General features: G+C 43.0%; 1 protein-coding gene across 4 annotated transcripts in view; it reads right to left on the bottom strand.

The window, feature by feature from the left end:
• COL15A1 (collagen type XV alpha 1 chain) overlaps positions 1-12,341 on the bottom strand; it is a 378,174-nt gene that overhangs the window by 132,726 nt on the left and 233,107 nt on the right. For all 4 annotated transcript variants that reach the window (XM_075586146.1, XM_075586144.1, XM_075586145.1 and 1 more), the window contains 3 exons: positions 9,351-9,404; positions 7,466-7,552; positions 6,644-6,700 (listed from right to left, as the gene is read on the bottom strand). In XM_075586146.1, the coding sequence (XP_075442261.1) occupies positions 6,644-6,700; positions 7,466-7,552; positions 9,351-9,404 (198 nt within the window). The remainder of the gene's footprint in view (positions 1-6,643; positions 6,701-7,465; positions 7,553-9,350; positions 9,405-12,341) is intronic.

Below are 12,341 nucleotides of genomic sequence, written 5' to 3'. Positions count from 1 at the left end.
ATTTGTTTCTTCTAATACTTCGTTATGGTCCGCTATTGAACTCTGGGCGCTATTCTGAGCGGGGGACCACATTTTTAGAAAATGGGGAAAGTCGGTCCCTATTAACACATCATGTGCCAGTTTGGGTACAATACCCACCTTGAAATCTAAAGAACCAAACTCTGTTTCAAAAAAAACATCAACAGTGGAATATTCATGATTATCCCCATGTATACAACAAATTGCCACTCTTTGTGAACTGTTTCCCTGTTTCTTCTTAATGGGCAAGAGGTATTCGGACACTAGTGTGACCATGCTCCCTGAGTCAAGAAGTGCCCGAACCCTCTTACCATTAACCTTTACAAATGCCCACAGATGGTTATTCAAGGGGTCCTCTGGGCTAGGGCCCATACATTGGGACAACAGCGAATAAGGTTCCACGCTGTTGCATTGCATGGGCTCATCATTTAGTGGGCAGATTTTTGCTGTGTGGCCCCTCTCATGACAATTTACACATTTAGGTACATAGTCTGTGTCCCACTTAGAGCCTTTTCCCGGCTCCCCATGTTGGCTATTGCCCTTAGTGTGCGAACCACTGTTGCTGGTGCTGCGTGAAGGTGGTCGCCGCTCTTCAGCGCCCCTTAACCCCGGTACCCTTTTACCGTCTCTGGAAGAGTCCTGGAACCTCGGGTAGTGGGGTTGCTCCACGACTGTGGGTTGTGGGTGCTCTTCTGCTGCATTGTACCTTTCTACGAGGGCCACAAGCTCATCCGCATTGTGGGGGTCACTCCGACTGACCCAACGGCGTAAGGCAGAGGGAAGTTTCCTCAAGAACTGGTCCATGACCAACCGTTCCACGATGTGGCTGGCTGAGTTGATCTCGGGTTGTAGCCACTTCCGGGCGAGGTGGATGAGGTCATACATCTGGCTTCGGGTGGCTTTATCCATCGTGAAGGACCATGCGTGAAACCTTTGGGCGCGAACAGCCGTGGTTACGCCGAGGCGGGCGAGGATCTCGAACTTCAATTTTGCATAGACGTTAGCTTCGGCTGGCTCTAGATCAAAGTAAGCCTTCTGGGGTTCGCCGCTTAGGAAGGGTGCGATTAGACCAGCCCACTCAGCTTCTGGCCATCCCTCTCTCTGTGCCGTGCGTTCAAACGTGAGAAGATAGGCTTCCACATCATCCGAGGGTCCCATCTTCTGAAGGTAGTGGCTTGCCCTGGTCATTTTCGGAACTGGGGCTGCCACTGCCAGTGGAAGGTTACTGATAGTCCCCCTCAGGATCTCGAGTTCCTGCTGTAAGCCCTGAGCGAACCGCTGTTGCTCCTCTCTCAGCAAGCGGTTTGTCTCTTGCTGGTTTGCATTCGCGTTTTGCAGGGCTTCATTCGTCTGTTGCTGGTTTGCATTCGCCTGTTGCTGGTTGGCATTCACCTGTTGCTGGTTGGCATTAATCTCTTGCTGGGCTATTAGCAGCTGTTGCTGGGCTGCATTCGTCTGCTGCTGGTTTGCATTAGTTTCTTGCTGGGCTATTAACAGCTGTTGCTGGGTTTCATTCGTGTCTTTCTGGGCAGCGACATTGCGTACCAGCGCACCCACCACGTCTTCCATCTTGTTTGCAGAGGATGAAAAAACTTTTTTTTTTTTTTTTCAAAGTTCTTCAACCCGCAGACCCCCTAGTGCTCTGCCCGCATTCTCCACCATATGTGACAAACGGCTTACTCCGGGGCTCCGTCGTTTGTCCGGGACTGTTTAGAACACGGTCTTTTAGGGTAGGTTAAATGATGAGGCGTCACGTACTGTTCCTTTAAACAGGCTATGCCTGGTTTATTCAGTCCCAGACACTGAGACTGCCACAGTGCATACAACAGAAAACAGATCAAAACAAAAGCTGCTCACCTGAGCGATAACTTAACTTAGATATCCCTGACTCAGGGTTGGAAGTGGCTTTTCCACTTCCAACATCAAAACACGGTACTTTTGCAGTCTTACACAAATGAACAGAAAGATTGAACCTGTTTGGGGAAGAGGCTTCTCCCCTCTGTAGTTCAGCAGCCTTCCAGCCTCCTGGCTCTTGTGGGGAGACCAGAGCAAACAGGAAATCAGTCTTTCATACCTGATTCCTAATTAGCATGACAGGTGACAGAAATCAGGCAGCAGACAAACTCTGGTCTGGATCTCTCATCCCTCAGTTCCAGCGCTTGCCAAACTGTGGGATGGAGTGTATGTATTATAAGGCTGCACTCCCAGGCCAAACAGGATAGAAACTGTCTAGTATCCTGGGAGCCCTATATACGGAATTTATTACCATCCCCTGGTTTCTGTCACACTGGGTAAATGTGTTGATGTGAAAGAGAAGACGGAGAAGAGAGAGAGAAGAAGGGATGGGAGAAGAGAGAGGGGGGAGAAGAGAGGATGAGACAAGAGAGTGTGTGTGTGGGAAATATTGTGTGTTTGTGTATCTGGGTAGGTATATGGGTGGGAGAGAGAGAAACCAGGGGAGAAGAGAGGGAGAGAAGAGATGGGGGAGTAGAGAGAGAGAGAGAAGAGATGGGGGAGAAGAGAGACAAAGAGAGAGGAAGAGACGGGAGAAGAGAGAGAGAGAAGGCGAGACAAGGGAAAAGAGAGAAGGGGGTGAGAGAGGGTGGGAGACAAAAAGATGAGAGAGAAAGGAGAGACGGGGGAAAAAGTGAGACAAAGAGGGAGGAGAGAAGAGGCAGGGGGCAGGGAGAAAGTGGAGAAGAGAGAAGCCAGACAGGGGAGAAGTTGGAAGAGAGAGGGGGAAAGAGGCAGACGAGAAGAGAGGAAGGGGAGAAGAAACAGAAGACAGTGAGGGGAGAAGTTGCAGGGGGAAGATAGAGAGGGGAGAAGAGAAGCAGGGGAGAGCGGAGGAGAGGAAGGGGTAAAGAGAGACAGGAGAGAGCGGAGAAGAGAGGAGAGGAGAAAGGACAGGAGAGAGTGAGGGGAGAAGAGAATTGGTTCCGCTTTAGACAAATATCATTATAATACTTATTTTAAAGTGATGTCATGTGTTTATTAAATAATTTTTTATGTGTCTCGATTTTTACGTTTGGAAATCTGGTCACACTACCGCTAAGGGGCTGTAACAGGGACTTATCACTGTTCAAGTAAACTGCTTCTAAACCCAGCAGTGTGCTGGTTAATTGCACACAGGCAATCAACCAGACTCCACCTGGCTGATTAGGACTTTTAGATAAAGCCTGGTCTGAGAAACAGGAAGGAGATTCCTTAGCTCACAAGGGAGCTGACATAAGGAAAAGGAAGGCTGTGTTCTGGGAGCAAAAAAAAAAGGGGGCCAGACCTCTATGTCTGGACCCTCAAGCAGACACCTACCTGGACACCACTGACCGGAAGTACCCTGAAGTATCGCTGAGACTTTGGGGTGATAAGTGGGCTTTTCCCCCCAGCCTTGCAGAGAGGGACTGGGGAAGTAAGTTAGCCCTTACACAGGGATAGGTATTTATTGTTTTATGTATATGTTTGTTTGTTGTATTGTATAAAGGAACGGGCAATAAAGCCTTATTTTAATTTCACCTTAAAAACGGTCTCCATTGCATACCTCTGCACACATCTCTTGCAGGGCCCTGAGAGGCTGAAATGTTGGTCTTACAGATATGTAAAAACACATCATATATTCAGATATTAATTCTTGGAGTGCCTGGAGATTCTCCTTCCTATGAGATGCTGACAAGTGCTTGGTTGTGATGTAACAGTGATTTGCAGTGATTTTGCACCTGAGACTCTTCTATATTTGCAGTTTATTTATCAATGCAATTTTGCAAACACACTGGGTTACCGACCTATGCAGCTGCAAAGACAAAATGCCACAGTATAAAAATGTTTACTTTTCCGCATATATAGGGCCCTAGGAGTTGGTAAAATGTGCGTCGATTCAGCAAATCACTGCTCATGGCTAAAAACATCCTCAGAATGCTAATGGACTGAGAGATGTTATGAATCATTAATGACTACGGTAATATTTTTTATACATGCATATTATTTTGGAAACCGTAAAGCTGCAACTGACAACAACAGTAAAGGTGCACAACAAAAGTTGAACATACATTACATATTATGATATAATTTATTTGTTTAAAAGAATATGAGAAACAATACAGTTTTAAGCATAGACCTTACTATGTAGTTATATCGATTATATTCCATTCCATTGTTTAGCATGAAAAATTCTTCCTACTATACATGAGTCTGCAGAAATCATACACTTTAGCCATGACAGATGTGTTGCTTTGAACAAAACGAGATAAACTAAAGCTTCAGCACAAAAATCGGTCTATAGTCTGAGACCTGATTCACTACCTAGTTTTAAGTGATGACTCCTACTTATGATTATGATGTAATGTTTTTTTTTTGTGGGGTTTAAGAAGTTAGATCATGGTAAAGAAGACAGTATTTATTTTAAGACAATAAAGGCCATACTGTACTAATAAACTACTGATGCCTAATAGTGTATTACCCTCGATATAGAAGTGGAAAATACTCATATCTATAAGAAATTAGGAGAACAAGTGAATCTCTAACTTGATCCTCAAAGACACAATGGCTTTTATACCATTATACCATTACTCAAAAACAGCAAGCTTGACCCTACCTGTCTTTCTAACTATCGACCTGTCTCCCTCCTGCCTTTTGCCTCTAAACTCCTTGAACGTCTTGTATTCTCTCGCTTGCTCCATTTTCTCAACACCTATTCTCTCCTAGACCCTCTACAATCTGGCTTCCGCACTGCTCACTCAACGGAAACAGCCCTCACTAAAATAAGTGACGACCTCCATGCTGCCAAAGATAGAGGTCATCACACTCTGCTCATATTACTCGACCTCTCTGTAGCATTTGACACCGTGGACCACCCTCTTCTCCTCCACATTCTCCATACTCTTGGTATTCGGAACAAAGCTCTATCCTGGATCTCATCCTACCTCTCCCATCGTACTTTCAGAGTCTCTTCTGCTAACACCTCCTCTATTGATCTCTCTGTGGGGGTACCCCAGGGCTCTGTCCTGGGACATCTTCTCTTTTCTCTGTACACATTCTCTCTAGGTGACCTAATAACATCTTTTGGGTTTAAATATCACCTCTATGCTGACGACACAAAATTGTACTTTTCAACACCCGACCTTACACCTGCTGTACAAACCAAAGTTTCTTAATGTCTCTGCTATATCATCCTGGATGGCCCTCCGTCGCCTTAAACTCAACATGGTTAAAACAGAGCTCCTCATACTTCCTCCCAAACCTGGCCCTACTACCTCCTTCCACATTACTGTTGGAACTACGATAATTTATCCAGTAACCCAAGCACGCTGCTTAGGGGTCACACTAGACTCCTCTCTCACATTCGCCCCTCACATTCAAAACATATCTAAAACTTGTCGCTTTTTCCTCCGCAATATAACAAAGATACGCCCTTTCCTCTGTTGCTCGACTGGTAAAACTCTGACTCAGGCCCTCATTCTCTCCAGTCTTGATTACTGTAACCTCCTGCTGTCCGGCATTCCTGCCTCTCACCTGTCTCCCTTACAATCTATCCTAAACGCTGCTGCCAGAATCACTCTACTCTTTCCTAGATCTGTCTCAGCATCTCCCCTCATGAAATCCCTCTCCTGGCTTCCGATCAAATCCTGCATCTCACACTCCATTCTTCTCCTCACTTTTAAAGCTTTACACTCTTCTGCCCCTCCTTACATATCAGCCCTAATCTCTCGTTATGCACCATCCAGACTCTTGCGTTCTTCTCAAGGATGTCTTTCTTCTCCCCCCTTTGTATCTAAAGCCCTCTCCCGCCTTAAACCTTTTTCACTGACTGCCCCACACCTCTGGAATGCCCTCCCCCTCAGTACCCGACAAGCACCCTCTCTATCCACCTTTAAGACCCACCTTTAGACACACTTGCTTAAAGAAGCATACGAATAGCACTGTGGATATTCTGAACACATGATACATAAAGCTTGGCCCCCTGCAGACGCACTTACCAGAACTCCCTCCTACTGTCTCTGTACGTTCTCCCTACCTACCAATTAGACCAGTGGTGCGCAAACTGGGGGGCGCGAGACTGCTGGCGGGGGGCGCGGGGTTTACAGAGGCCCCGCGCGCTTCCCGGAGGCACTTAAATTAAGTGCCGGGGGAGCTGCAGGGCCTCTGTAAACCTTTACTTACCTAGGCTCCGGCGGCTTCCTTCCTGCGTCGCCACGCCGCGAGGTCATGTGACATCACATTGTTATAGCAACGTGACGCCATGACGCCGGAGTGCAGGTAAGTGGGGGTTAGGGGGGGCGCAGGAGTGAGGGGACCGCCGGTAGGGAGGCGCAGGGAAAAAAGTTTGCGCCCCCCTGAATTAGACTGTAAGCTCCTCGGAGCAGGGACTCCTCTACCTTAATGTTTCTTTTATTTCTGAAGCACTTATTCCCATGATCTGTTATTTATATTATCTGTTATTTATTTGATTACCACATGTATTACTACTGTGAAGCGCTATGTACATTAATGGCGCTATATAAATAAAGACATACAATACAATTTAGTAATTACTTAAAAGTTCCCAAAACTATAACAGTGTGGCTAAATACAATGAAATCAGTTAAATCATTAAGCATAAACATGCACAGTTATAAAACAAATGGTTGCTTACTGTTTGCCCAGACCCTCCAGTGTCACCACTGGCAGACCCTTCAGCATCATCTCCTCTCTGAATGGAGAAATAAGCAAATTAAACGTTTCTTCAGTGCCGCACAACAGCGTACTCAGCCCTTTCTGAAGACTAACATTTGGGCCCCATGTCCATGTATATAAACAAAAACCATTAAAACTTTCTGCAGAGGATACATACATTTAATTTACTGGTGTAACCAATTTAATTGCTCCTTCTAGTGGGTTATATTTTGATATTTTTCTCCATTGCTACCATCAAATCCAATAGAAGTGAGTTGTAACAGTGTATGCTGTGTTATCACTAGGAACAATGAGTCTGGCTACATCTGTGCTATATCAAACACTCAAGCAGAAACAGGGTACTCATTTGTCTTGTTTGGTAGGATACATTTTAAACATCCCTCAGTGTCCACATGTTACTATACAATGATAACTGAGTATATCTGCATATTTTCATGAGCTTGTTACAGAAAATAGGATATAAATGTGTAATCCCATCTGCACAGCATTTTTTTCTTACAAATTCTGATGAAAGTGGTTCGTTAATTCTTTCATCGCTAATTTGTGTTGACGTTGGAATGTATGCGGCTTATACTGCACGTAACACTGATGAAAGTTCGTATGTGAACCAAAGCATCATTTGTTCTGTCATGGACTTGATTTAAGACACTCTGCTTCAAATTAAACCTGTGTGCTGAGTCCCTGGCAAACTATGTTCTGGGTGATGTATAAGGAATATCTTATGATAAACATCTGCACGCCCACAAAGATGTGAAGTTGAAGAAAAGGATCAAACACTCACAGTTTCTCTTAATGGACCAATTGGGCTGGACGGACCAGGTGGTCCTGGGATGCCTGGAGGTCCCGGCAGTCCTTTGCCTGGATCACCCTAGAGTAATACAAACAATTAAATAAGCAAACACAGACACACACACACACACGGGACTGTACTTTTAATAGCATGTATGCAACTACTAACATATGCTGTATGACTCTTTTTTTCTCCTGTGTTTGCCATCAGCTTTGAAGGGAACTGCTCAGATTCCCTAAGCTCAGTTAGCCTTTTTACAGCAGTCTTGCCTGCTTGATTGACCTCTCCTTTTTTTTTCCACCAGAGTGGCAACCAGGAGTTACCCGGTGTGCTATTTACGTTTCCACGAATGCCCTGGTTCCCACAATTCTTATTGGTATAAGTAGCATGTTCCTATTCTCTCCAGGAAAAACAAAATGGTGGCGTAAATTTACTGCATCACGTGGGTCAATGGAAAGCCCCACCGCCGCTTGTTGCAGCTTTCTATTGGTCCACATGACACAGAGGATACAAATACCAGAATGTAATGGTGCTACTTTTACCAGTGTGTACCTTGGGAATCAGCTTCATATCCTAGTAATGAAAAATGGGAGGCCAGGGTGCTGTGGGGGATTGGGGGTGGGGGGAGGATGGGGGAAGTGCTTATTTAATGGTACGTTAACCTAATAAAACACAGTATTCCTTAAAGCCAAATAACATGACTTTAACCAGGATATACTTCTGTTACAACATTAGCTTTATGTTTAACGTTAACAAGATGTTAACGAGGTTAAATGATTCTCTTCACCTATTTACCAATCTCTGCCAGGAACGAACATTATTTTATTTAATTCCTATCTATACCTGGTGCTACTCACATCCAGACCCTGCAGTAGGGCTTTGAGGCTAGTAACAATTATGGCAAGCGAGCAATTATCCATCGCACCCCTCCCCTTTGACTGTCTAACCAAACCCCTCCCCCCGGTGGCACCTACCCATACACGTTTCCCTACTCATCTAACAACTCCCAATCTGGATGAATAACTTACAGGCATATACAGTAAGCCAAAGTTGATTAATAGGGCTGTAGGCCATATTACCAATAAAAAAATAAACATACCATGAAAACCTAACCAAAATACACATTTTGAGAAATATAAAGTCGACATTAATCCCTTAAATTCCAGTGAGGCTACTTAGGCCCTTTCAAAGAGAGCATAGATCGCCTCATTGGCACCAAAATGGTTAATGATAAAATAAAACCACTTACCCCATCCATGTTGAGCTCCGCCAAGGACATTACAGTCAATGGCCCCGTAAAATAATCCATTGGGATAATCCAATGGCCTACAGCCCCATTTCCCATCTCTGGTATGCAAGGGGGGGGGGGGTGAGTAAGTCTCCTGGTATGTATATATTGACCATATTGTAGGTTTTCGTTACCCATGACTCGTTGGTCACTTGGGCTAATAAGGAGTTATTATTATATAATGTAGGATATTTCATGAAATGTTGACATCTAGTCTTGGTATTCTCTTCCATCCAATACCTATTTCAGGGTCTGAATGAGAGTATTTCCAAAAGTGTAATAATGTCACATTATTTGAAGATAAGGTAGCGTTACCTGAAATAACGTTAGGTTAAAGAAACGTCAATGATGTCAAGTATGGATTTAATTTTAAATTCCCAGATTAATTGGAAATTAGCCCAATGTTCTGTTTTTTTTGTCATTTTGAGTATTATTCTACAATTATTCATTAGAAGCATTACAGTATATAAGCATAACATATTATTTACATTAATGTACAAATCCACACAGATGTGTGGGATTTAAAAATCATTTCTAAGCTTTGCTGCATAAAAATATAGTTTTTTTTTAGCAGAGTACATACTGTACCTTCTCTCCTTTAGCACCTGATTCTCCTTGCAAACCTGGAACGCCTATTTCACCCTAAAATGAGATTTTGTGACATTATTGAATACATTGTGTCCAGAAGGAAAGCTTAACAGCATAAACTGAGATACAGTACAGTATTTAACCTTGTGCCATTTAGAACAATTCCAGCCTTTATCTGTCATTTATTAAATATTCAATTTAATTACTGGACCCATTGTTTACATGTGCTATTTATTTTATCTGATCATCATTATTTTGGGTTAATTATTCACATGATCCATAGTTATTGAGTGATTCAGGCTATTATTACACTTAGGAAATAGACTTCTGCATCTCTTATAATATTTTTTTTGTATAAGGCTACAGATCGATGTAAATAGAATTTTAGCAGGGCTGATGAGTCCCAGCCTCATAGTGCTTACAGGGACACAAGGGGGAATTTACTTGCCCAAGGTCACACGGAGCTGACACTATGATTTGAACCGGATTCCCTTACATCAGTGTCATTTGTTTTCAGACTCAGTGCCTGTACTCTCTGAGCCAATCTAGCTCTTGATAGGATGTTGAAGTCTTTTAGTTTGAAACTCATCTCATCTCAAAAGGGTACAGTAGCTTATGAAGTTGCTTCCCCCTTCTTGTACCAGTGAATTGCACAAAAAACCCTTTTAGTCTTCAGAAATGCCTCTGTCATCATAAGCATCGCTTCACAACCTACAGAACATCAAATATTGTTAATACCAGCTGCACCATTGGGTTGGGAGGAAACACGTACACCAAGTTGACCTGCTAAGGTAGACTCACGGCATCCACTTTCTGGGCCACGGAAGTTGGTACTTGAAAAAAGAATCTGTCGATTTTCTTGTTGAAGATACCATCAGATCTATGGATGGGCTTCCAGACATCCCACAAATGCATTGGAATATCATGTAACCCAGCTCCCATTCCCCTAGTAGGATTTATAGTTAGCTCCAATATTTAGCCCACCTGAACAGGTGCTGCCTCACATATGGAGGGCTTCTGCCCTCTAAATACCCCGTCGGCCTCAATATTCATTGGAAAACTTCTCTTATTTATTGCTTGTAGCTTTATGCTATGACGGTGATATCCGTGAGCAGGCAGACATTCTAAGGCATCTCCCCAGAGTCTTACTGCTCTGAAAAAGACATTCTGGAAAGGTTTCATATGAAGCCTTTCCCAGGGGATGACCTCTACTGAACAACTGCTGGGAAGGAGTAAGCTTGTACAGTACTTTTCCCTAGATTAGCCAACCATGTTCCTTATGCACCCACATGACAATCTGTACATGGGACTGAGCTTGCTGCAAGAACAAAATTCTTATTAACCAGTTACTGAGAGAGGAAGTGACTGCAAGCCTATTTGTCTCAATCTTGCTGTAATCACTACATGGAACTTTGTGAACGTTCTTGGAACTGTAAGCTTTCTGTTTGACAGGAACTTGTATTATAGCTACTTCCCAGATCTCTTCTAAGAGTATTGGACATCGAAGCACCTGCACCCCAGGTAGAGGGCATCTGTCTAAGACCTGGTCTACAAGACTTAGCCTCTCTAAACTGCTGCCTGGAAGTCCTTGCAGAACCATTTGGTGCAAACAATCTTGATCTTTTATCCTGGAAGTGTGATGGAAGTTTTGTTTTAATATTTGAATACTTCCAAAATTATGTCCTAGTCTTTACAGAACCAAAATTGACCTTTAAACAATAAGGCATAAAGTCTGTTTTTTGATGGCATGTTTTCTGTCTCCCAGCAAAAGTTCCACTGATATAGATGCCAGTCTAAGTAAGTGGATAGATGCATCAGATAGAAAGTCTATCACCAATCGAAGTATAGGAAATAATTTGAACAGATACTGGTGACATTAAATCCTTCTTAAAGGATGTTAGTAAAAACCCTGAATGCATGAATCAGATTTGCCATGAATTCTGCTGTCAGTATGAAGTACTATACCTTTTTTCAGTACTGTTTCTACCTTCTGATTCATGTACTCTATAATGGTAGAAACCACCTGGCTTGCTGTTCTTCTTGAAACCCCTGTAATGGTGGCATCCACCTACTGTATGAGGTTCTTCCCAAAACTTGGTAACTTCTGCTTTAAAGGGATACATTTGTCCACATTATTTAGAGATGGAACCTGAATTTTCCAAGTTGTCATATATTTTTTGTCAAAAAGCTGTCTGATGATCAAATGGACTTCAAATGATTGTGTTGACAGCTTAATTTGAAAAGAATGCATTGTGTGAAAGCATTTCTTCTCTTCTATCATTTATCTTGCATCAACTCTCCTTCAGGACAGGGCCTCTATATATAACCTTTAAACAAAGATTCCAGGAAAAGAAAATCTTCCTCTACCTCCTCTAGTCTCCTTCCTTGGCCTCTTCTGGCCTAAGGATGGAGATTGTGCATTTGCCTCCAAAGCATACTGAATGGAACTCTTAAACCAAAAGGAAAAAAATCAGATAAATGAAAATCTGCCATCATCTCCAACAAAGTGGCCTAGGCTATAACTCCACAATCGGTTTGCTACACTGCAGTGTAGCAGTAGCCGTGTGTACTCGTGTATCTGTCTACAGAAAGTTTGACCTGGTCCCTACCTGTGAGGAAAAGGCGTCACCATAGAGTATGTTCTGTCATGGGAAGATGATCAGGAAATAAAGAGATATCCAGCATTTTACTACCAAATCTCCCTCAAAAGCGTTTTCATAGGTTAGTCAGTAAAATTCACAGCATGTTGAACAGGGACCACAGTGGATGCAGTTGCATTTTAAAAATGATGTTAATACAAGCAGATTTACAGCTAACACATGCATGGCAATTGTTACAAAAAAGTTATATTAACCACTGGGAACTACGTATCTGAGGTAATACAAAATCTGTAGCTGGGACATTTTTATTTGTCTTCCCAGCATTGAAAAACACCAAGTTTGGGATGGCATAAACATTTTAGGATCTGTCTTAAAAAAAATGAATCTTAAT

The sequence above is a fragment of the Ascaphus truei genome, chromosome 2, assembly GCF_040206685.1.
Source record: "Ascaphus truei isolate aAscTru1 chromosome 2, aAscTru1.hap1, whole genome shotgun sequence".
Lineage (NCBI taxonomy): Eukaryota > Metazoa > Chordata > Amphibia > Anura > Ascaphidae > Ascaphus > Ascaphus truei.
This window is presented reverse-complemented; position numbering and strand designations above follow the sequence as displayed.